The 26,843-nt window shown below is 35.7% G+C and overlaps 1 protein-coding gene across 2 annotated transcripts in view; it reads left to right on the plus strand.

Moving 5' to 3' along the window:
* LOC105493820 (nucleoporin 37) overlaps positions 1-26,843 on the plus strand; it is a 49,017-nt gene that overhangs the window by 9,529 nt on the left and 12,645 nt on the right. For both annotated transcript variants that reach the window (XM_071071234.1, XM_011761744.2), the window contains exons 4-6: positions 9,834-9,906; positions 11,765-11,859; positions 25,358-25,448. In XM_071071234.1, the coding sequence (XP_070927335.1) occupies positions 9,834-9,906; positions 11,765-11,859; positions 25,358-25,448 (259 nt within the window). The remainder of the gene's footprint in view (positions 1-9,833; positions 9,907-11,764; positions 11,860-25,357; positions 25,449-26,843) is intronic.

Genomic DNA, 26,843 nt, shown 5'->3' on the forward strand with positions numbered 1-26,843 from the left:
CAAAGTGCTGTTATGACAGCATCAGCCACCATACCTGGCCTATTCTCCAATATTTACTATTGTAAATCTTTTTTTTTTTAATACAGGGTCTCACTCTGTCACCCAGGCTGACAGCCAGACCCGTGATCACAGCTCACTGCAGCCTCAACCTCCCTTGGCTCAGCCTCAACCCTCCCTCTTACCTCAGCCTCCCAAGTAGCTGGAACTACAGGCATGCACCACCACTCCCAGCTAAGTTTTTGTATTTTTTGCAGTGATGGGGTTTTGCCATGTTGCCCAGTCTGGTCTCGAGCACCCAGGCTCAAGCAGTTTACCCACCTTGACCTCCCAAAGTGTTAGGATTACAGGCATGAGCCACTGTGCCCAGCCTGTCTTTTTAATTTTGGCCATTCTAGTTGATGCCACAATGACATTTCCGTGATGACTGATGATGCTGACTCTTTTTTGGTGTATTCGTTTCTTCTATTAGAAATCATTGTGTGATTTCTTATAGGTTGTGAAGATGTTGCATGTTTTTTCCTAGAAGCCTGTACCGATATTTAGCTAACTTAGTTTTGAATAATCTACACAATAGCATTTGTCAGCATACGTAATGTCATTGCCAGCAGCTGGTGTGCTGTTAGTTTCCTTTTATATTAAAAGAAAGTGGTAGCAATATCTAGACCTAAACAAGATCAAGTCTCTGATTCTTTACATCTTGAAAGCTGTGGAAACAGTCTTTTTCCCTTGGTTTTAAGTTTTGTGATACTTTAATCTAGATATTCAGCTGTTGTATTCTATACTCTCCTTGTTGCTTGGTACTTGTTTTCCTGTCCTCTTTTTAGTGAATTTGCTGTGTTTCATCATTTCTGGTTGGTGTTTTTGTTTGGTTGGTTTTTTCTTATTTTTTGGTAAACTGTCTCAAGTCCTTTTTGGAACTGTACAAATATCAGTAACAAATTCGAAAAGCATTAGTAGGCCATTAATTTTAGACTATTTTTAGAGCAAGATGACAGCACAATGTTGTTTTCAAATAAATTATTTTTATTATAAAATAATAAATGCTTAATAGATAAAATTTAGAAAACACAGAAAATAAAAAGGAGAAGAATGCCACCTGTACTCCCAATACCCTTTTCATTTTTGTACATAATTGTACATAATTGTGATTATACTAGAGTAACTCTCTATACTTTTTTTACTTTACTTTTTTATAGTATTCTAAAATAAATAGTAGTCTGTCACCATGACTAAGGTATAACTCAGCATCTCTCTTATCATCATTAATTTTTATCTTACATTTAGAAACCCTTTATGATGACTTATCATTAGCATGTAGTTGCCTTAAATTCTCTTTCTCCCGTGCCTTTCTACTCTTTCCATCACTACTTGCTTTTCTTTTACAGTGGCCAGAGAATTCATTGTTCATCTTATTTCAGTTCTCTGAGATTTTCTGGTTCAGTTAAAGAAGGACTTAAATATCCCTAAAACAGCAAGGATTCAAAGAAAAGTGGAGCAACACAAGGCTGGCCATAAAGTTTTCTGGGTTTGTTTGTTTGGTTTTATTTAGATCCTAATAAGATTATTAATTTTCTTTTTAAGTAAGTATTCTTTGATTACTGTAACTCCTTTGTTTGCTGACATTTTTACTGAACCTGGCCTCATTTTGCTATTAATACCTCTTACAAACCCTCTTAGTTGGGATATTTCTTTTAACAACTTCCAAAATAGCTTTTATCTGTTTTAGAGGTGACATTTTGAACAAAGTTTTGTTATAACTGAGGAAATCTACTGAAGGAGACCCTCAACATGAGTGATACTATTGTGGCAAATTTGTGTAGAGTTTCCTATGAGCAAAGAAATAATGAATTCCCAAAATATTAATGGGACAAATTCAAAGGAGAAGAATTAGGTAGAATAAGCTTTGTTTTACAGTTTTTTTCTTACCCTTTATTTGCATGTATGAAATATAGCATACATGCTTAAACATACATATAGTATGTATTAGGGTTCTCTAGAGGGACAGAATGAATAGGATAGGTGTATATATGAAGGAGAGTTTACTAAGGAGTATTGACTCACATGATCACAAGATGAAGTCCCACAATAAGGCGTCTGCAAGCTGAGGAGCAAGGCAGCCAGTCGGAGTCCCAAAACCTCACAAGTAGGAAGGCCAACAGTGCAGCCTTCAGTCTGTGGCCTAAGGCCCAAGAGCCCCTGACAAACCACTGGTGTAAGCCTACGAGTCCAGAAGCTGAAGAACTTGAGTCTAATATTCGAGGGCAGGAAGCATCCAACACAGGAGAAAGATGAAGGCTGGAAGACTTAGCAAGTTAGCTCCTTCCCCCTCCATCTGTCTGTTTTTTCTAGTTGTGCTGGCAGCCAATTGGATCGTGCCCACCCACATTGTGGGTGTGTCTTTCTGAGGGTGGGTCTTCCCCTCCCACTCCACTGACTCAAATGTTAATCTCTTCTGACAACACCCAGAAACACCCCAATACACCCAGAATCAGTACTTTGTATCTTTCAATCCAATCAAGTTGACACTTAATATTAACCAGCACAGAGTATGTATGTGCATTGTAACATGTTTATTATAAACACTCACGTAATCATCACAGAGGTCAAGAGATAGGACATTGCTAGCACTTGACGTTGCCAGTGTGCCCTTCTCCAATCAACCTTCTTCTTTCCCCTTAAAGGCTATCAGTTTCATGTTTTTTTGTTTTTTTGTTTTTTGAGACAGAGTCTTGCTCTGTACCCCAGCCTGGAGTGCAGTAGCGCGATCTCGGCTCATTGCAAGCTCCGCCCCCCTGGGTTCCCGCCATTCTCCTGCCTCACCCTCCCGAGTAGCTGGGACTATAGGCGCCCACCACCTCGCCCGGCTAATTTTCTTGTACTTTTAGTAGAGATGGGGTTTCACCGTGTTAGCCAGGATGGTCTCGATCTCCTGACCTCGTGATCCGCCCGTCTCGGCCTCCCAAAGTGCTGGGATTACAGGCTTGAGCCACCGAGCCCGGCCCAGTTTCATGTTTATTAGGATAATTATCTCCTTGCTTTTTTGTAGTTTTATCAGTTACTGATGCATCCTTGAGCAATATAGCTTAATTTTGCCTGCTTATGAACTTTCTTATGAATAGAATAATACTATATGTATTTTTTTGTCCTGCTTTGTTCACTTCACATTATATATATGAGATTCATCCATGTTTCTACTTGTAGATCTAATTATTTATTACTATGTAGTATTTCGTTGTGAGTCTATGACAGTTTATGCATTCTATTAATACTATATTTCCAGTTTGGGGTTCTGAATGTGCTGTTTGAACATTACTGTGCATATATATCATAATGTACATGTGCACATTTTTTTTTTGAGACAGAGTCTACCGTTAACATACTTGAAACATACTTTTCCCCTAACAGCTGACACATATTTCTTCAGTGTTTCTTAGGCCTTTTCTTTCTCCTCCTTTTCCCCTTTTTTTTCCTTGTCTTGTCCACTTGTAAAAGGTGTGAAGAATGATTGGACTGACAGGTCAACCAAAGGGAAGCTGACTAGCCTAGATAGGGGAATTTGAACTAAAGTGGGCAAAATTCTGATATCAAAACTTGGGCATTAGCAACCTGTTATTCCATGTGTATGCCAAATGCAGCATAGGAGGGGATTTTTTTTTTTAACGTGTTGCCATTGTTACCAAAACACAAGGGATTGGTCTAGGCCCTGTTGCATACCACACAGAAAGCCAGTGACTAAGGCAACGAGTATTGCAAGGAAAGAAGGCTTTATTCAGGTGCTGCAGCTGAGGAGATGGGAGATAAGTCTCAAATCCATCTCACTAACCCACTAAAATTAGGGATTTATACAGCAGGGAAGAAATGTAACTACATGTAGAAAGACAGGACTTCTAGGATGTAAGGAACCAATCATGACAAATGAGGGGTCTGGTGTCTCATTGTCCAGATGCAATGATCTGGTAAGTTTCAGTTCCTTTATACTATCTGGGAGGCCTGAAGGTCAGTTTCCTGAGAAAGGAACTCAGAGAAGACAAATGAAAGTTTCAGGCTTTAAGAACAGGAGAGTCAATCTCTGTAATTATCCCCAAACCGTAAACATTAGTTCTGTGGGGAAGTTGGGCCAGTTTCACCATCAGGACCACAAAGTGGACCTGATTGGGTTTTGGCTCTCCCTGGTTTTTTTTTGCTTTTTGCCAGACCTGTTATGTCCCAAATCAAAGCACCTATTTTTATAATGCGTTGTTAATTAAATATAGGTATTCGTTAGGTTAAGTGACAGTAATGATAAGCGTGTACATTTGCATTTTAAAATGAGATTGATAGAGTGCTTTCATTTATTAATACAAAGGGCATTAGAAGTAAACTAATCCAGTCTCCTTTACTTTATTGAGGAGGAAACTGAGCCCTGAGTAGTTAAATGCCATCTTCAAGTTGCATAGCTAAAAAGTAGTAGAGCCACTACCAGGCTGACATGGTTAATCAAATGAAAATCTTGTTAAAATATGGCAGATTTTTAGGGGATAACTTGATACTCAACATCTGTTAAGCAATTTAATGAAACAGTCATATATTTGTATACGATTTATGAGGGTATATTTATTTCCCACTGTTGCCATAACAAATCACCACAAGCATGATAACTTAAAACAACAACAGAAATTTATTATCACAGTTCTGGAGGCACATGTTCAAAATCACATTATCAGTGGGGTTGGTTTATTAGGCTCTAAGGGAGAATTCATTCCATGCCTGTTTTCTAGATTCTGTTGGTGACCAGGAGTCCTTGACTTTCTTTGCCTTGTTGATGCATCACTTCAATCTCTTACCCTTCATACCTCCTTCTCCTCTGTGTTTATCCTTTTTTGTGTTTCATTCATTGTTAAATTTAGGGCCCACCCTAGATCCAGGATGATCATCTCAGTATCCTTTAATTTAATCATGTTTGCAAAACCCTATTTTCAAATAAAGCAGCACTTTATAGTTACCAGGGGTTAGCAGATAGACTTATCTTTTTGAGGACACTTTTTTTGGGGGGTTTTTTTTTGTTTTGTTTTGTTTTGTTTTGTTTTTGAGAGGGAGCCTCGCTCTGTCACCCAGGCTGGAGTGCATTGGCGTGATCTCGGCTCACTGCAACCTCAGCCTCCCAAGTTCAAGTGATTCTCCTGCCTCAGCCTCCAGAGTAGCTGGGATTACAGGTGCACATCACCATGCCCAGCTAATTTTTGTATTTTTAGTAGAGATGTGATTTCGCCATGTTGACCAGGCTGGTCTCAAACTGACCTCAAGTGATCCGCCCCCCTCGGCCACCTGAAGTGCTAGGATTACAGGCGGGAGCCACTGTGCCCAGCCTGAGGGCACTTTTTAACCTGCTAAAGATAATATGGAATTCTTGCTGTTCAGAGTTTCGCTCCTGTCACCCAGACTGGAGTGCAATGGCGTGATCTTGGCTCACTACAACCTCCGCCTCCCAGGCTCAAGAGATTTTCCTACCTCAGTCTCCCAAGTGGCTGGGACTGCAGGCACACGCCACTGCACCCGGCTAATTGTTTTTTGTTTGTTTGTTTGTTTTGTAGAGATGTGGTTTTGCCAGGTTACCCAGGCTGGTCTGGAACGCCTGGCTCAACTAGTCTGCCCGCTTTGGCCTCCCAAAGTGCTGGGATTACAGGCATAAGCCACTGCACCCGACCATGGCATTCTTGTGCAATATATAAATATATAGAGGTGCAAAATAAACTGTATGCTAATGTAGTGCATGGTATCCCCTTTCATAAGAACCCTCACTAGACAACCAAGGAAGCCAAAGACTGAAAACTACAAAACATTGCAGAAAGAAATGAAAGATACAAATAAATAGAAAGAAAGCCTGTGTTCATGGATTGAAAGATTTCGTAGTATTAAAGTGTCTATGCTACCCAAAGCTCTACAGAGTCAATGAAGTCCTTATCAATCTCTGTGGCATTTTACAGAAACAGAAAAACCATCCTAAAATTCAAATGGAATCTCAAAGGACCCCAAATGACCAAAACAATCTTGAGAAAGCTGAAGGTCGCACACTTCTTTATTTCAAATCGTATTACAATGCTATACAGTAATCAAAACAGTATGGTACTGGCATAAAGATAAATATGTAGACCAATGGAACAGAGTGGAAAACTTAGGAAAAATACCTTCACATAGCCATCAAATGATCTTTGACAAAGGTTCCAAGACTACACAATGGGGAAAAGGATAGTCTCTTCAATAAATGGTGTTGAATAAACTGAGTATCATGCAGAATGATAAAATTGGACCTTGCACAAATGAGCTCGAAATGGGACCTAAACCTAAGACCTGAAACTGTAAAACTCCTAAAAGAAAAGATCTGGAAAAAGCTGTATGACACTAGATTTGGCAGTTATTTCTTAGTTTTGATAACAAAAGTACAAGCAATAAAAGCAAAAATAGACAAATGAGACTAAATCAAACTTTAAAATGAGTACATGGCAAGAAAAGTCAACAGAGTCAAAAGGCAACCCACAGAATGGGGGAGAATATTTGCAAGCCATATACCTAACAAGGGGTTAATATCCAGAATGTATACAAAAAACTTCCACAACTCAACCACAACAAAATAAATGATCCCATTTAAAAATGATTCAAAAAGACTTAAATAAACATTTCTCCAAAGAAGGTATATGAATGGCCAACAGGCATATGAAAAGATGTTCGACATCACTAATCATTAAAGAAATACAAATCAAAACCACATGAGAGGTTACCTCACATGTTAGGATTGCCACTACCAAAAAAGCAGAAAATAACAAATGCTGACCCAGGAAGTAGAGAAATTGGAACTCTTCTGTACTGTTGGTCAGTATGTAGCAATGGTGCAGCTGCTATGAAAAACATTCCAAAGGTTCCTCAGAAAATTAAAAATAGAATTACCTAATTGCTCTGGCTAGACTTCCAGTATTATTTTGAATATAAGTGGCAAAAATGGACGTCCTTGTTCCTAATCTTAAAAGAGAGACCACCATGTTTCACCATTAAGAATGATGTTACTTGTGGGCTTGTCACAGGTGGCCTTTATTGTGATGCAGAATATTTTGTCTATACCTAATTTGTTGAGTTTTTATCAAGAAATAATGTTGTCTTTAGTCAAATTCTTTTTCTGCATCTGTTGAGATGATGTGGTTTTTGTCTTTCATTCTGTTAATAAAGTGAACCACATATATTTATTTGCGTATGTTGAACATCGTTGCATCCCAGGGATAAGTCCCACTTGATCATGGTGAATAATCTTTTTAATGTACTCTTGATTACAGTTTGCTAGTATTTTGCCAACATAGTACTTGAAGTCCTAGCCAGAGCAATTAGATATGAAAAAGAATTAAAAGACATCCAAATAGGAAAGGAAGAAGTTAAATTATCTGTTTCCTGATGCATGATCTTATATACCGAAAAGCTAAAGACTCCACCAAAAAAACTGTTAGAACTGATTAATGAGTTCAGTAAAGTTGCATGATACAAATCAACATTCAAAAATCGGTAACCTTTCTAATATACTAACAATGAACTATCTGAAAAAGAAATTAAGGTAATATGATTTACAAAAGCATCAAAATATCTTAGGAATAAATTTAACTGAGGAGGTAAAAGATCTGTACACAGAAATGATAAAACATTGATGAAAGACATTGAACTTGGCACAAATAATTGGAAACATATCCTGTGTTCAGGGATTGGATTAATTAATATTGTTAAAATGTTCTTACTCCTCAAAGCAATCCACAGATTCAATGCAGTGCCTACCTATCAAAACTCCAATGTCATTCTTTACAGAAATAGAAAAATCAATTAAAAAATTTATATGAAATCATAAAACACCCCAGATAGCCAAAGCAATTTTGAGCACAAAAGAACAAACCCGTAGGCATCACACTACCTGATTTCAAAATATATTGCAAAGCTGTGGTATTCAAGACAGCATGGTACTAACACAAAAAGAAATACCTCAACCAATAGAATAGGATAGAGAGCCCAGAAATAAATTCATGCATTTATGGTCAATCAATTTTTTACAAAGATGCCAAGAACATACAATGAAGAAAGTACAGTGTCTTCAATGAATGTTGTTGCAAAAAATGGTATATACACATGCAGAAGAATGAAACTAAACCGTTATCTCACCCCATGTGCAGAATCAACTGAAATTGGATTAAAGACTTAAACCTAAGACCTTAAACTGTAAAATGGCTAGAAGAAAATAGAAAAGGCTTCACAACATTAATCTCCACAACAGTGAATTTTTTGGATCTGACCCTAAAAGTACAGGAAACAAAAGCAAAACTAGGCAAGTGGAATTGTATTAAACTAAAGAGCTGCACAGCAAAGAAAACAACAGAGTGAAGATGCAACCTACAGATAGTAAGAAAATATTTGCAAATCATACATCTTGATAAGGGGCTAATATCAACAATATGTAAGGAACTCAAATTACTCAATAACAAGAAAACAGTTATATTTAAAAATGGGCAAAGAACCTGAGTAGACATTTCTTGAAAGAAGACATGCTTTATTCCACTACCACTTTAATTTTACCTCTGAGAAGACCTTGGACAAAGAATCATTCCCTGGTGGCTTTGATCTGTTTTCTCTAACAACTCTTGACAAATTACTGGAAAGGGGTGTAGTAGCAAAGGTCTACCAACACATCAGGGTCTGTGGATTAAGAGCCTTTAGTTAAGAAAAAAATGGCTCACTGTAGTCAAACTAAAGAATGAATTTAGATCTGTGTATGATACTCTTTTTACCAAAGAATTGAAAATAAACTTTTGTTTCTCAGTATATAATTTGTATTTTTTTCTCAGCCATTGTCTCACATCCTGCGAATCTAGAAAATTTAGGATTAAAGGTAAACTAGTTTAAAAAGTGGTTATTGGCCGGGCGCAGTGGCTCATGCCTGTAATCCCAGCAGTTTGGGAGGCCGAGGTGGGTGGATCACCTGAGGTTAGGAGTTTGAGACCAGCCTGGCCAACATGGTGAAACCCTGTCTCTACTAAAAATACAAAAATTAGCCATGTGTGGTAGAGGGCGCCTGTAATCCCAGCTACTTGGGAGGCTGAGGCAGGAGAATCTTTTGAACCTGGGAGGTGGAAGCTACAGTGAGCTGAGATCATACCACTGCACTCTAGCCTGGGTGACAAAGCAAGACTGTCTCAAAAAAAAGAAAAAAAAAAGGAGAGTTTGCTGCTTAGGTTTTGTTTTTTAATTTAATAATCCATTGATTACTGAAAAACATGTTTTAAATGTTTAAAGTATAAATAATACTCCAGCCTTTAGTAGGTATAAATGTATCAGCTTTTATAGTTATAAAAATAGTATCTTACTTCATTGATTTATTTGGAGGAATAGAAAAAACTAAGGATTATGGATAACAGAAGAGGGCAAAGACTAAAGTAGATGTATAACAATATTTTTAATATCTCTTGTTGACCTGGCTAAAATGAAGATACTTTTTAAAATCCATCCTTTTTTGCTTTTAAGAAAACATTTAAAATTAAATTCAAGTGCTGATTTAGTGTAAAATTCTATACTTTTATTATTGAAAAAGCAAATCCAGAATAGACTAACCTTTTGTATGTTCTCAAAATAAAATAATATGACTCCTACTTTCTGTGATGGCTGTATAATACTTTTTACAATAAAGCCACAACAGTCTTCTTTCCCCCTCCATAAAAAGCATGATTATGAGTTATGATAAAAGCTTCAGTGACCTGGAGGGAAGAATGGGGGAAGGGGAGACTTTTCACTTACAAAGGCTGAAAATTGGTATATTTTTGTTTTTTTGCTTCCAGATTTTGTACTTCAGCTGCTGATATGAAAATTAGATTATTTACTTCAGATCTTCAAGATAAAAATGAATATAAGGTATGTTGACAACTGTCTACATCTTTAGAGTTTATTTTAAAACGTGTTTGTTTTTTGCTTTTTTAATTGGATTTATTCCAATTTAAAATGGCTTTTTATGGTCATCATTAAAGTATATAATTTAGGGTCTCATTTACTCTAGGTTATAGTAACTCGCTTACTATATTACTAAGAACTAGGTTCTTAATAATGACTATAAATCTGATATCTCTTATTGAAATATTAGGTAGGAACAACAAATAAGAAAGAATTAGAAATTTACAGTTGGATATAGTAGGAGTATGATAGACATGACCATTCATAGAGTAAGAGTTGAACTTCATGGGAACAAATGATCAGTACAGCATAGCACAGGCAGGATTCCAAAGTGGTTAAGAGCACAGACACAGAAGCCAGATTCCTTGCATTTAAACCCCAGTATTATTACTTAGTAATGGTGTGACCTTGGCTGAGTAACCTAATCTCTTTGTGCTAATATCCTTACCTGTAAAATGTGGGTAATCGTAGCAGCTGCCTTATAGGATTACGAGCATTGACTGAGCAAATTCATATAAAACACTTAGAATAATGTTGGTACATAGTAAACGCCATATGTGTTTTCTGTTACTATAATAATAACCCTCAGATTGGGTTGAAATTGCATCATGTTTTCTTATAAGAATGGTATTGCCTTCTTGGCTTTCTAATAAGCCAAAATATGAATATTGTTATAAAACAAAGATTATAAACTTTTCCAATCATTTAGAAAATAGTAAAAAAAAATATGCTATAAGCTATTTACAATGGGTTTAATGTACTGTATGGATTGGTTTATTTAAGGCTGTACCAGAAATAACCAAGTATATAAATGGCACATAAAATTTTGACTTATCCAAAGTTAATATGCTAGTTATAATACACATTAAACATTTACTGTTAATTTAGTTTGTCTTGTAGACTGTGACAGAAGCTTTGGAGAATGATTTGGAGGACCTGGGTTTGTTAAAGTTGCTCAGGAATGTTTGACCCAAATCCTTTTTTTCTTTTTTAATGTTACATTTCTACATAGTGAGCAGTACTATATAGAACTGCTTTAATAACCTCAGAACTGAGATCAAATTTGAGTTTTTGGAAAGAAGGAAAGGTAGAAAGAATGATAACCATTAAAGTAATTATCTGGCAGGCCTATTTAGCATTTCAACTATGAAGATTTAGACAGATTGAGCCTTACCTGCTCACACAGTCCTCCACTGTGCAACTTCTCATTTATTGCTTCTGTGTCGAGAAGATTTTTTGTGTTTGTGATGACTATGGGCTTATAACAACTAGCTGTCTTCCCTGCTGGCAGTCACATTGAGCGTGTAAATGAAGTCATTAGATGGGGAAGTCCATCCTGTGTATGTTTGTTAAGTAGTAGTGAGTATGCAGAACAACAGATATAAGGTAAAAAGCCTAGAAGTACTCTACCTCAGTACCCTAAAAAGTTCCTAAAAGTACCCTAAAAAAGTACCCCTCAGTACCCTAAAAAGTACCCCTAAAAAGTTTTCTAGCTCTAATTTTTATTTAGGCTTTATATAATAAGTGAGAAAGGAGGTGATATGAGGACAGGTACAATAAAAATGCGTGTGTGTTTTTGTAAGAAATGCATGCTAGAAAAGAAAGACTAAGCTAATAGTGTGTTGAATGATCAATTTCTTTCCAAGATAAACCTTCCAGAAAAGTGGGTGTATAAATCATGCTTTAAAAATAGCAGATTGCTTAAGAAATATTTATAGAAAAACATGCAGTGAAAGCTTTTAAGGCAGTGAAGCAAAAATATTATGTAGGAATATTGTAGGTTATTTTTCTGTTTTCTTACTAAGCTTTCTCTTTCTGTTAGGTTTTAGAGGGCCATACAGATTTCATTAATGGTTTGGTGTTTGATCCCAAAGAAGGCCAAGAAATTGCAAGTGTGAGTGACGATCACACCTGTAGGTATGTTGCTTATGTTATAACCACATTTTTAAATTGTCATTTTAATGAGAATTACATTTTTAAAATGAGAAAACAATGTGACTTTTATATAAATTCTACAGTGTTGTAAAAGAAGCATACCTTATTTGAACTGTTGGTATGGCACACACATGAGTTTCAAAACCAGTGAGATGAGTCCTCATCGCCATTAATGAAAACTTCCCTTGCCTCCCATGTGTGTCTTTTATCTCTTATTTCAGATTTTCACATTTATGAATTCCAAATCTATATTGGGCTGAGCACAGTGCCACACGCCTATAATCCCAGCTCTTTGGGAGGCCAAGATGGGCGGATCACCTGAGGTCAGGAGTTAACGACCAGCCTGACCAACATGGCGAAACTCCATTTCTACTAAACATACCAAAATCAGCCATGCATGGTAGTGCACACTTGTAATCCCAGCTACTCGGGGGGCTGAGACAAGAGAATCGCTTGGACCCGGGAGGCTGAGGTTGCAGTGAGCCAAGATTGTGCCACTGCACTCCAGCCTGGGTGACACAGCGATACACCATCTCAAAAAAAAAAAAGCACACACACCCAAACATACATTGGATCACATTATTCAATATTGGACAAGATGAGTAGGAGTAAAATGCAGTTGTCAAGTTACTTCACAGATGTTGTATAAGTTAGTGTGTAATAATGAACTATGACTCTCATCTGCTACATAAGACTGATGGAAAATTCAGTGTTTTGATAAAATCAGTAGTTTCTACGTAAGTTTTTTTTTAGATACAATACATTTAACTATTATGTTCTTCTACCTCACCCTCTAATTTAGAACAGATGAGGTAGCTATAACATTTTAATAGTGCCTAAAGCTGGAGAATTTTACAAGTAAAGAACAAGATGAAAAGGAAGAATAGCAGGTGGAAATAAGCTGAGAAGTCAGGAGTGGAATGAGTGCATCAGTCATTGGAAGGGTGTCAGTTGCTTCATTTGCTTTAACAATACTGAGGAAGAGAAAAACTGCTGCTCTGCTGTTTTGCATAATGTTTCATAAAACTCTGCCAAAATCCTTAGTATTTATTAGTACTTATGTACATATAAAACTATTAAATATGTATGAGTTCACATTAGAAGTAAAGCTGCTAGCTACTTTTTAAATTTTTAATCTTCTTAATATAGCTCATCTTTTTAAAGTGATAGAGTCATAGGCCATTATTCTTTATGTACTGTCTGTTAAAATTTTCATGTCAGAGATATGAAAGATTTACATGACATTAAGATTCTAGAGCCCCAGGTACTACAAAATCAAGTTTGTATAGTGACTTGAAGAGTAAATGGAATTGTTTTAAGGTAAAAATTCAATCACTGGAAATAAATAATGGCATTTCAGCCCTTTAAAACGTAAGACTGTCCTAATCACAAGCATTTGGAATAATGAAATCTGCAAAGGGGGAAAATGAGTGTCTCTGCAAGCCAAGGAATCGCCTCTGAATAGTGAACAAAAGCCAGAGAGACCTAGGATCACACTCAGTATCTATGTTTTTGTTTGTTTGTTTTCTTATGACTCAGTTTTTTTTGTACACTAGCAAAATTATTTAAAAATTTAGGGGACTGACATAGGGTTGATAACTTTTTATTTTGTCAAATATAAGACTCATACGTTTACTGCCTTCTACCATTATCATTTTATAAAAGAAAGGACATTATTACTCTAAAAAGTAGGAAAGGCATAACTAAAGAGTAAGTCTTTTCATTTAAATAAATCTAATTTTTTAAAACCTCACTACGTTGCTCCTAAGTTTCTCATTTTGCCAGACTGTGGTTGTTGATATTAGTGTTCAACAAATATTTGCTTTCCTTTCACCCTCCCATGAAAGGAGATTTTCCCATCTGATTGGCCCTTCCTTTGTGAATTGTTTAGGCCAATGTAGCATTAACAGGTGTGACACAGCAGAAGCTTCAAATGTTTTGCCTGGCTTGACTTGACCTCCTGTGCTCTGTCATTTGCTATAAGATGAGCATGTCCTAGATAGCTACCAATCACAGAATGAGAAACACATGGAGCAGATATGGACCCATATGGCATTATGGAAACAGAGCTTCCCATAGACCCATGTGCAAGAAATTTATGCTTATTTTTGTAAACCACTGAGATTTTCGGGTTGATGCACATCAAAGTATTTTTAGATTTTACAGCTTAGTTCACCAACCAAAAATAAACAACTCTGATTGGTTATTAAAGCCAAACCTCTTAGGCCAAAACCTAAGCAATATAGGTAAGATTTTTTAAAAAAACAGAACACATATAAAAACAAATTTAAAATGAGAAAGAGTAGATAGTATCATACACTCTCATAGCAAGAAAAGAAGGAATTCTGAGAGGACATATGTGATAATGTAAGATTCTTATAATATCACTTATATATTCTTACATTATCACATATGTGACAAAAGAGACTATCATATGAGCAGTTCTACAACATGTATTCTGTACTGTAAAGAGCAGACTCAGTGCTTAAAAATTTTTTAAATAACCTTAATATTTTGATCTGTGCATATTTTCTGATGTTTGACTTTGACATTTCAAAGAAAGACACGATATTATAATCAGCTAGCAGAATTTTGCCCTAGGAACACTATTTTAAAACAATCTGTCACCTGAATAGGTTCATGAAATGTATGTGTTGTATTGAAAATTGCCAAATTATGAATCAAATAGAATAAAGAGTCATACTGTGAACCAAGGTACCTCTGATAATATAAAATGTTATTATGGAAGATGATAGATTACATTTTATCTAAAATTCCATCTAGTTTTACTGTTCTGTGATCTATGCAAGTTTATAAGAAAATTGAGTTCTCATTAAAGTCAGTCTTTATCAGTTCCAACACTGCCTTTCTAACAAACGTTTTATAATGCCTACCACACCTTTTTAAATGAAACTCACCGAAAATGTAGCCTTCCAAATATGTAAGTACAGAAAATTGTTATAGTCCCTTAATTTTATTATATGTTTCTATAAAAGGAAAACCAATAGAATAATAACGCATTGTGGACAACTACATATGAAGACATAGTGAGGTAGCTTTTGTTATTCTTTACAACGAATAAGACTGGATATCAGAAAAATTAGATAACACGAAAATGTAAGGCAGAGGCAAGGCAGTCAACTTGCACAGTTGCAAGGATTTATGAGTTGTGTAGAGTATAATGTAAATAGTGCCATCTGGAGTTCTACAGTGTCATAGCCCTGAGCAGATCTACAGTTGTAGGATAAAAGCTCATGTTAGTAGTAATAGAATGAAATTAAATCTCATAAGAGAAATAGGGAAATACAGGTAATCAAAATAGGAATAACATAGGAAGATAAATCATAGGATGTCAAGTTGGAAAAATAAGGGAAGACAATATTCTTGCAAATCAGCTAGTTTTTATATGTACAGTATCAAAGTAATTCACTGTTATGCCATGGAATGAAATAATTAATGAAGATTACAGAAAATATCTCTTTTGAAATGTCCCTACTTTTTGGGATTTCCAAAGTTCACTCAGTCATTCAAAAGGCATATAAAATGACTAGCATCACTGGCTCTCATGTGCTAAATGTCTGTGGCACCCCAATAATCAGGACAACCAAAAATAGCCCCTTAGGTATTGGACCAACCCCTTGTTGAGGCTCATTGGTTTAGATAATAATATGTGACCAGGCACTATCCTGAGCATTTTTTATGAATTCACTCATTTAATCCTCAAACACCTTATAGGATAGGTTCTTTTAGTATTCCCCTTTTATAGCAGTCTGTCTCTTAAGTACTGAAGTATACTGTTTCTACTTTAAGATTCTCTAAGAGATTTTAGTCTTTTGGGGTTATTGAAAAAGCAAATGTTCCTATTACCTGTCCATTCTGATCAAAATCAAGCATTAGTTATAGCTTCATAAAATTGATAGAATTGTATTTAGAGTCATGTCTATAGAAGTGTTACCATCTTCTGCTGGTAAAGAACTTATCGTTTTTAAAGATACCTTTGACATCACACTCTAGTACCAATCCTTGAAATGAAGATGTTAGGTTCCTTCTTCATACCACATTAGCCCAGTTATTCAGATAAAGAAGAGGAGAAAATGCAAGCTGCCACAGAGAGCTGCATGGTATCAGTGATGCCTAAGTAACAGAGGGTTTGACTGCTGCTGAGAAACAGACTTTTCTGGAGGGTAGGGAAAGCTATTCTGGAGTAGGTTACTTTAGACTTTCACTAATAAGGTATTTTGTGGATTCGGCCATGCTTTGCTGCTGTAGAGGACATCACACAGCTTAGAAGAATACTCTGCTGGTAGTAATAGAAGAGCTTAGAAAAATGCTCTTCTGGTAGTAAAAGAATGCTTTTCTGTATGAAAAGTATGAAAAGTATATATATACTTATTATTTCTGTATGAAAATATATATATATTTTCATTTTTCTTACAGAAAAAGTAAGTATGTATATACTTTTCTTACAGAAAAAGTAAGTATATATATACTTTTCTTACAGGAAGTATATATATATACACACACACTTACAGAAAAGTATATATCTTGATGAAGAAATATGTATCTTTATGAAAAAGGTGCCATTACTGAAACAGCAAGCATCTGAGAGATGTGTTTAATAAAAGAAATTCCCAAGTAAAGCATGGAGTTTCTAGTCATTCAGTCTCATATTCTACACCATTTTCTTTATGATCCCTCATCATGTCTACCATATGCAAATGCACTCACATGCATATACATGTATATATAAAAATGTATATGGACACATATATACACACGTTGATGCAAATACTGATGCTTTATGTGTGTGTTTGTATGTGCATATGCACAGAAAAATATAAATACTTATGTTCATAGTTATGACCTAGTGTCATTGAAAGAAGGCTAAAATTATTATGGTATTTGAGAGGTAAAGAAGTGCATATTCATTTAGAAAAAATTATTATCTCTTCCTGCGAAAGAATGTAAAAGTGTCATTTAAGTATTTAATGGGTTAAGCTTATTATTTTTTAAAACTCACTAATACAGAACATCTCATTCCCAGTCATTGCCAAATAACAGATGTTCTTGTATATTAGAAACAGTACCATTCTGTAAGAACAAGTCAGATCAACAAGTATTTATTAAACATATTTAGTATACCCAATATTTAGTACTTCGGGTGATACAAAAGAAATACAAGACCTAGCACTCACTGTAACTACAAAGGATATCAATCGTAAATCCCATCCCTCCTCCTCATCCCTCAATAATCTTTTAAAATATTAGATAAAAGTTTATGGTGAAAGAAAACTGATTTCTAGTAACCAGGGAATTTTTAGTTTAATAAAATATAGGTGTGCATATAATGTTCCATTCACTTTCTCTAAGCCATGGAATATTTGTAGTTGTCATGTTCTAACTGGGATCACTTTTTAAAAGAATGAGAGAAGGGTGGCATATAAAAAATAAAGAATAAGATATAGGAATGTAACCAAATCACTGTATAAAGGAATACTAAATTACCTAAGCTACTGACTAAGCCAGTAAAATAGTTGTTTGAAAAATGTTACAAGAGGAAAAAGGATTTTTATCAAATTTGTTCTGTGTACCACATGCAAGCTATGTGTTTTTCATATTACCTCTGTTTATGTACATTTGTAAGTCTTTAAGATCCATAATTAAGGTAAAGTGTTCTTCCTCCACCCCCACCCCAACTGAGATCACAAAATATGCAATGTACTTAATAATAGTCCTTGTGGGAAACAGAAAAAAGGAAACTGAGAGCCTTCTGAAGGCAGGCCAATGAAGCATTCTTTGGAAAGTAATCCACATCTAGGAGTGCATAAACCATGCCCGGGTACAAAGTATAATCAGAATAATTTACATGATTTATTATAGTGTTATAGTTAAAATTCAGGAAAAGTTCCCTGCTTGTCTTCTAAAACTCACTCTAATTTTTTGTAACATTTTGAATCAAGATCAGTTATTGCATAGTTCTAACAAAAGCCTTGAGAAAGGGATAAAATGGACACTTTGTGTTGAGCGTGGTAATACTTTAGCTCCAGTGATAGAACATAGAGATTGTCTTTAAAAGAGCTCTCCAAAAATTATACTAAAACCTGTTTATCACTTTTGCAGACATTTTTAAATTCAATGCAATGAAATAGTGTGTTAATGAAAGACTGTAATAGAGTAGGAGTCAGTAAAGTGCTGAAAAAGTTTTCTAAAACTTGACATGATCATTTACTGGTAAAAATCACTCTCTAGTAGCCAATACTTTGTTCTTTTTTGTATGCCCTTGTAGATGAAATACAAAACAAGTACTTAAAAAAATATACCACCAAATCAGTGACTATAGTAATTTAAGCTTGCTTTAGGTGGCCCTCATGTGGTTACAGTAAGTGGATTGTAAAATGGGAATCATATCCATAAACAGTTTCCAGATTTTGAAAGACCGTTGATATGAATGATAAAGGAGTACTTTATCTTATTGATAGCTTTAGTGTTCAGCATATAGTCAAATTTTAAGTTGTAAAGTTTATCAAAATTTTTCTTGGATAAAATGAAATGCTAATATTTCCTGGGTAGTGTTACTGTTGCTTGTGTTAAGGCTTATGTTAGTTAAAGAAAAAGCCCTTCTACTCTGAATTCCTTAAAGATGAAATCATTACACATGGTCTGTTTGAAAACTAACATATGGTATTTCTTTGCAGTTGAGAGTTTAATTTTTGAAGTTTATTTTTAAATGTGACAAAATTTCTCAATTTCCATCCTTCAAAAATTTATCTGTCTGTATAAGTTAAATGAGATGTTAACAATTGTCCTCTGAGACAGCCTCAGTTTCTCACCTCTGTGATAATAAATTGTAGTTTCTGCTCAATTTGTTTACAATTACAAGAAATCAAAATGAAGGAACAGCATATAAATTGATAAGATTTTTACCCTCCCCAAAGCTTTGTGAAGATGTATAATAGATTAAATTTTGTGTGGTGTAGTTTATTAGTGTTCTGTATGAAACAGGGCACCTTCTTCCTTCTCTCTCCACCCTCAAAGTACATGCAGCCTTTGTTATCAACTCTGATTTTGACTTACTATTTTCAGTTATTGAGGGGTAAGATAATAAGCATGTACAATTATCTCATTTTCACCCTCTTAAATCTTGCTCTGAAGTCAGTAAAACTTCTAATAATAATATTTTATCATTAGTACTGCTAGTACATTAAAACTACTGCTACAGCTACTACTTGCTCAGTAGTCTCAAGTTTTAAAAAAAAGAATTAATCTAATCTTATTTTCTAAATATATTTGGACACACATACTGAAAGTATCCTTTACAAAATTCTTACTTCCAACTATCCTGCTATTTTGTTGTCTCCACTTTTAAGGCTTTTGCCTAGCTGTCAAAGTTCTCCATAGTCTCAACCATAAACTGACAAAGTTTATTTACCAACTCTAACCTACCATACCCACCAAAAAGATTTGTCCATCTAATCTCTAGATGTGGGCTTTCAGTTACATGGTTCCCCACCTCTGAACTCCTTTTGCACTTAAAACCAGATATTTTAGCACTTTGCAAAATGTTTCACTTTTCTTTCTAATTGTGTACTCATTTACTAAGCAAACACACTATGGCTTACCCTACTTTGAATCATCTATAACCTGATTAACTTAGTAATTGATTGATTGGAACTATGAGAAAATCCTAGTTTTGCTCAGTGAAAAATGTTTCTTGTCTAAGAATGTTGAGGGTCCCTTTCGTGTACCAGTGACATTGTAAACTGCCTGCTAATCCTTACAACTACATCTCTGTATTACTATTCTTTCTTTCTCATTTAATTAATCAATACACAGATTCATGTGATCCAGTCATGTCTTTTAGAAAGATTATGGTTCATATTTTTTGCTTTACCAGTTAGGGCCAAATGGATACAGATGTGTCATTTAATGTCATCCATTCCTTCTTTTGTGTTGTCAAAAACCATTTGGTAGTAGAAATTCCCTTCTGCAATGAATTCCCTAGCAAACAATGAGCTGCCAAAAATGTTCAAAATGGAGAATGAACAATTAAACAGAGTATTACCCAGGAAATTTCCTTTTGAATCCTCAGACAGAACATCTTTCTTTACTAATGTCCATTTAAAAGACCTTTGAGAATATCTAGGATATCCCCAATGTGCCAACACCCAATTTATGGGACCTTTTTATTAATTAAATGGGACAATAACATTTAAATACCATATGGTAGAGATACTTAATGTTCTGCTGAAAAGCACTCGGCCTGAAATGGAGCAATAATTATGCAATAAAATACTAAACGTAAAATAAGCATAATTCATAATCTTAGATCTGGATAGCTCTCTATCCCATCATTTTACAGCTAAATCTAAGAGTTCTATTTAGGACCACAATGTTAGGAGGGATGGGGATGTTTATTATAATTACAGTTCAAATTGGATGAAAACTGTCATTTTATTTCACTTGAGGAGTGATGCTTTATTTACCTAGTTCCCATTTGATTTGGTCTGTATTGGCATCTTCATATGTCAGCACATAACTTTGCCATAAAAGCTTTTCCTTTTAAATTTCCCTTGCAAACATTTAAATATGTGCATATGTATATTAATATAAATCCTAGGTTTTGTCTAAGGTAATTAAACCTGATAACATTTATTATGTACTTTTATGCTTTGATAAGTGGTCTGTCATCTTTTCATATGTTTGATTATGTGTATTATGAAGGCTGTGGGGTTTTTTTTGGTTTTTGTTTTTTTTTTGAGACAGTCGCACTCTGTTTCCTGGGCTAGAGTACAGTGGCGAAATCTCAGCTTACTGCAACCTCCGCCTCCCAGATTCAAGCAATTCTCCTGCCTCAGCCGCCCGAGTAGTTGGGATTACAGGCACCTGCCAGCATGCCCAGCTAATTTTTGTATTTTTAGTAGAGACAGGGTTTCACCATATTGGTCAGGCTGGTCTCGAACTCCTGACCTCAGGTGATCTGCCTGCCTCCGCCTCCCAAAGTGCTGGAATTACAGGTGTGAGCCACAGTGCCCGGCCGGCTGTGAGCTTTTAAAGCATTTCTCTTTCTGTGATGCACCACTTTCCTGAAAAGTGTGCTTCTGTGGTTATAACTGACTTTGCAATAGTAATAATTTGGAAATATTAAAACCTGAATTTTCAGATTTTGAATTTTTTTCTTTTATAGTAGAAATCCTGTTGTCTGTCGTGGTCTAGACCAAAAGTTTCTTAGATAACAAAAAGTCAGTAAACTCAGGACATCATTTTAAAAGAATGCCTACCTGCCTTATTTTAATATACGACCCATGTGTATTAAAAACCATTCGCCAGTCATTAGGCCAGTGCTTTTTTTCTTAGGTTATGAGTCCATTGATTACCTTGGGACCACTTTTTTGACATGAATCACAACCAAAATACAATGTCTTCAATGAAAATAACACTTAGAAAAGCAATCTTAATTCAGAATACATCCAGATTTTTATTTTTTTTATTTAATCTTTTAAAACTGTCACACATACCTAATTTGAGTGAGTTTTTTTTTTTCTCTTTTAGAAACTTACCTTTAGTTAGTTGGCACTGACTTGGTTTCATTGAAATAGCTTTCACATTCATATTTTGTCAGTTTATATAATATTATGTAATTACATTAATAAGCATGGGTTTACATCACATACAACCAGTGGTTTGCTAAGCAAAGAAGCTATATTCCCTCTTCGTACACATATAACAAATGCATGTGTGGGCGTATTAAAAAATAGCGTTCTCATTCTTGTCACTTCTATAGAGGGAAAAAAAAATCTGTCAGAGTCAGTTCAGACAGATTCTACTGTAGACTGTGTTTACCACATTTTAAAACTTAGGCACATTTGTCCATACATAGATACATGAAAGTAAAATGTAAAAAAAAAAATGAGTTGAGAAATCTACCTTACAAAATAAGACCACCTGAAAAGCTATACCTGTTGCCGTTCATATAAATAATTGTTTAAGACTGTTTTTGTCAGAGAATGAGAGAAAGTTTTGACTTTTTCCACTGGTAATTAAATATGAGAGGGAAAAAGGAAATATGAGGTGCAGCCAACTTGGAAAGCTATTTGATGATAACTTCCTGCTAAAGTTGAATATATTTGTAAGCTGTGATCCAGCAATTCCATGCCTAGGTATGTACCCAGCAAGTGTGTGTGTGTGTGTATGTGATCGTATGTGGGTATCTATATTCATTAAAAGACATGTGCAAGAAGGCTTATAGCAGCATTCTTGGTGACGACCAAAAATTGGAAACAACCTAAATGTCTGTCAGGAGTAGAATGAATATATATGTTGTTGTGTACTGAATTAATTGAAGACTGAATAAGGCATTAAGAAAAGACAAACTACAACAACATGCAACAAATGGTGGTAAATCTCACAAAACCTAACAATGAGTAAAAGAAGTCAGACCAAGAAAACATGTAACATATGAAAATGGACATCATTTTTATGATGTTCAAAAATAGGCAAAAGTAAGCAATAACATTTGAAGTCAGAACAGTGGGTACCTTTTGTGAGAGAGCAAAGAGGTATGACTGGAAAGGGAGCACAAGACAACTTTTGGAGCCTTGGAAATACTCTGTTTCTTGATTTAGGTGCCATTCTTTTTGAGTGTCTTCTCTTCGAATTGTACATTTAAGATTTGTGTACTTTTATTATATGTGGTATACTTCAAAAATTTTATCCAAAGAAGTGACTATCTCATGTAAGTAATATTAACTAGATAAGCTATATAGTAAAGACACTGAAAAATGAGCTGAACTCCACAAAAGGATTTCAGAAGGGCTTAATTAAGGAATCTATCAAAAAGGAAAATAAGACTTAACAACTTAAATTGTCCCATCTGTAGCTAATTTAGTTAGGATAACTAGATTCAGCCCCGTTTGTTGTATTTTATATACTTAGTACTTGGATTGTGTAACCACTAAGAATTATTGAATAAGCATATAATTATAAACCATGAATCATTTTATCCCAATCCCTTGAAAACTAATCTCATTTTTAAGTCAGATTTTTGTTTGTTTGTTTTCTTAAATGTCAGGCTCTGTTCAGGATAAAATACTGGTTAAAAATTAGGACGGGCGCGGTGGCTCACGCCTGTAATCCCAGCACTTTAGGAGGCTGAGGTGGGTGGATCACGAGGCCAGGAGATCAAGACCATCCTGGCTAACATGGTGAAACTCCGTCTCTACTAAAAATACAAAAAAATTAGCCAGGCGTGGTGGCGGGCGCCTGTAGTCCCAGCTACTCGGGAGGCTGAGGCAGGAAAATGGCATGAACCCAGGAGGTGGAGCTTGCAGTGAGCCGAGATCAGGCCACTGCACTCCAGCCTGGGTGACAGAGCCAGACTCTGTCTCAAAAAAAAAAAAAATTAGGTAAAACTTTGGTTCATTGGACAGGAATACACTTCATTAACTGACCAGTTTTTATTTAATATTTTTATCCATATTTTCTACCTCTTTTGTTTCCTTCATTTGGAAGAAAAAATCATGGAAATATTTTGGAATGTATTTACTCAATTTATATAATAGCCAACAAAGCAAATACATATTAGAATAAGATCAAAAGAATGGAGGTTTTAAACCATCCTCTTATGTAACTTGCTGAATTTTCAAGACAAATTCCTACTATTTCAATAGTGGTAAAATATATGCTAGCGCAACACTTTATTTTGCAGAAGGCAATAGAGAAGAAATACTTAATCAGTTGCCATAATTAATCATCTAATTCGTCGTGGGGAGTGAAACACAGATGCATAAAGCCTTGCTAAATGTGATTTCTCTCTTCAATTAAATTGTAGTTGTTTCCCTTGTATAATAAATACAGATGAAAAGTATTGATTTGGCAAGAGAACAGTATGCTTCTAAATTGTTTAATCATTAAGATAATCATTTTGAAAAACATCTATGTTCATTTATATGTAACTATGATATTTTAATATTCAGAGACCCAATAATTTCTACAAGGAAGAAGAATATTTGAAGTAATGTGTTTTGGCACAGAATAGTAGCATTGTCCAATATATATTCTGCTTTCTGTGAAATAAATTTTTGCCTACACATTGAAAATAAATTCCTGAAATTGGCTAAATCTGTTTTATTGGTCTCTAATGAGATATGAATTATAAAACCTAGAAGAAAAATTCCAATGAATGAGTTCAGTTCTTTTTTTATTGTTGGTTTTTTGCTGTTGCTGCTGCTGTTGTTTTGAGACAGGGTCCCTGTCACCCAGGCTGGAGTGCAGAGGTGCAAACGTGGCACACTGCAGCCTCCACCTCCTGTGCTCAAGCAATCCTCCCACGTCAGCCTGCCATTTCAGCCTCCCGAGTAATAGCTGGGGCTACAGGTGTGCACCACTGCGCCTGGCCAATTCTTGTATGTTTTGTAGAGGCAAAGTTTCACTGTATTTGCCAGGCTGGTCTTGAACTCCTGGGCTCAAGTGATCCTTCTGTCTCAGCCTCCCAAAGTGCTGGGATTACAGGCATGAGCCATGTCACTCAGTCAAGTTCAGTTCTTAAGGATCAGAATTTTATGTGCACTTTGCCAGCCTCTCACCGACTTCTGTCACCTGCTGTACTCTGTGCCACACTCTGTGCCAGTGCAAGGTAACAGTGGCTGAATATGGAGAATGAGCAGTGGGTGAGGGATAGCATTCTCACAACATAGTGCCATGACTGAGGTTTCTGAGTCTTGATCTCCCTCTGCGATGGTAAAGCAATTGAAGTGGAGAGCCATGTTGGTGGGTAACCTGGTCCTTATTACTGTGGATTTGTTACTATTGAGGAAAGAGAGAACAGCAAGAACCAAATGCCTCTTCTTTCACCCCAGCTTTAATCATCAACCATGGCCAGCTTGGGGAGAGAAAACTGAAAAAATAAGCCAAATTACAAAAGGTATAAATAGGAAGTAGCCACTGGATTGGAATCCTAAAGGTAGAAGGAATAAACAATATGGAAGATGGCCATGTTGCTACATTTACATAACTTCATATTAGCTTCTTTGTATGTTGTTTTGAAAATAAAAATACTCAGCGTGCATGTGTGTGTGTGTTTGTAAGCACCTCAGTAGTAATTATTGTCAATTGAAATGACTACTGAAGTAGTCAGACAACCTGATTAGTGACCTAGAAACCTCAAGATTTTGCCCACAAAATAAAGAGTATATAAATAATTTAATTTGATTACCATGTAACAGTGTTGCTGTGATAGATTAATTAGAGGGAAAATGTGTGTGACTCTTTTGTCTATGATTGAGTATGGTAAAATTTAAATTATTCATACTACTTTCATATTATTTAAAAGTGGTGTTATAATTTTCTTTAAAAGGTATACATTAAATACAAATGTCTGCCTTATAATCTGTAGTTAATAGCTTTGAATAAATTCATGGAAATTTAATTTTTTAGTAATGATATATCAAGAACAATTAACATTATACTGTTATTCTTCAATTAGGATTTGGAACTTGGAAGGCGTGCAAACAGCTCATTTTGTTCTGCATTCTCCTGGCATGAGTGTATGCTGGCATCCTGAGGAGACTTTTAAGGTTATTGTTTATAATTTAACTCTTATCAAATTGAAAAGACATATAGAGATATAAGACATCACATACATCGAGGAGAAAGAGCAATGATTTTTCCCATCTCAGAGGTACTAATCAGCACAAATGCATTTGAATTGTACTAATCAGCAAAAACGTATTTGGGTCAGTCTAGAAACCTGTTCTGTAGAAGTTTCTCTATAATTGTTAAGATTTTTATTTGGCAGCCATCATCCATAATTGGCATTTATTCAAAGTACACTTTTCCTGATCTTTAGTGGATGTCAGTGTAAAAACTGGTGTTCCAACAATCTAGTAGCAGTAGGCAGGGATTTTTTTTGTTTTGGTTTTTCTTTTGTTTTTGCTTTTGTTTTTTTAAACAGGGTCTCTCTCTGTCACCCAGGTTGGAGTGCAGTGGTGTGATCTTGGCTCATTGCAGCCTCTGCCTCCGAGGCTCAAGCAATCCTCTCACCTCAGCCTCCTGAATGGCTGGGACTGTAGGCACGTACCACCACACCTAGCTAATTTTTTTGTATTTTTGGTAGGGTTGGGGTTTTGCCATGTTACCCAGGGTGCTTTCAAACTCCTGAGCTCAGATGATCCACTCACATCAGCCTCACAAAATGCTGGGACTACAGGCATGAGCCACCATACCTGGCCCAGTAGGCAGTTTTTTGTTTTTTTTTTTTTTAAGTTACATCATCCACCCTGGTGAGCCCTAGTGTGAACAAACATTAGTGGACGAAGGCAAATTTGTCTTAGCTACAGTAGTGTTCAATTCCTGTTCAAGATAGAGCTTTCTAAAACACTAAAAATACACTACAAGTTCTTATTATCAACTACCCTTAATGCTGATTCACTGGGAAGATAGGAGCCATTAAACAAGAATTCTCTCATTTGCCAGTGTCTTCTCTTCATCATCACTGTAGTTATTGTATGTTTCCCTAGAATCTGAGAAGTTACTACAGTCATCTTTCTTAAAGTTAATTCTTCATCTGTTCTCTAAAGTTCATGGCAGTTCCTTAGACTCCCACAGTCCTCTAATGTCTTCATACTTCTTTTTTTTTGGGGGGAGACAGAGCCTGGCTGTCACCCAGGCTGGAGTGCAGTGGCACAACCAACTGACCTTTAATCTGGTAGTTACCAAGCATGGCCAACTTGGAATCATGCTTGATATTTCATTTCCAGTAACTCTAGCATTCGTCATTCACTGCAACCTTCGTGTTCCGGACTCAGGTGATCCTCCTGTCTCAGCCTCCCAAGGTGCTGGGACTACAGGCATGCACCACTACACCCGGCTAATTTTTGTATTTTTTGTAGAGACAGAGTTTCACCATGTTACCCAAGCTAGTTTCAAACTCTTTGTCTCAAGCGACCTGCCCTCCTCGGCCTCCCAAATTG

This window comes from Macaca nemestrina, chromosome 10 (genome assembly GCF_043159975.1).
Source record: "Macaca nemestrina isolate mMacNem1 chromosome 10, mMacNem.hap1, whole genome shotgun sequence".
In the NCBI taxonomy this organism is placed as follows: Eukaryota; Metazoa; Chordata; class Mammalia; order Primates; family Cercopithecidae; genus Macaca; species Macaca nemestrina.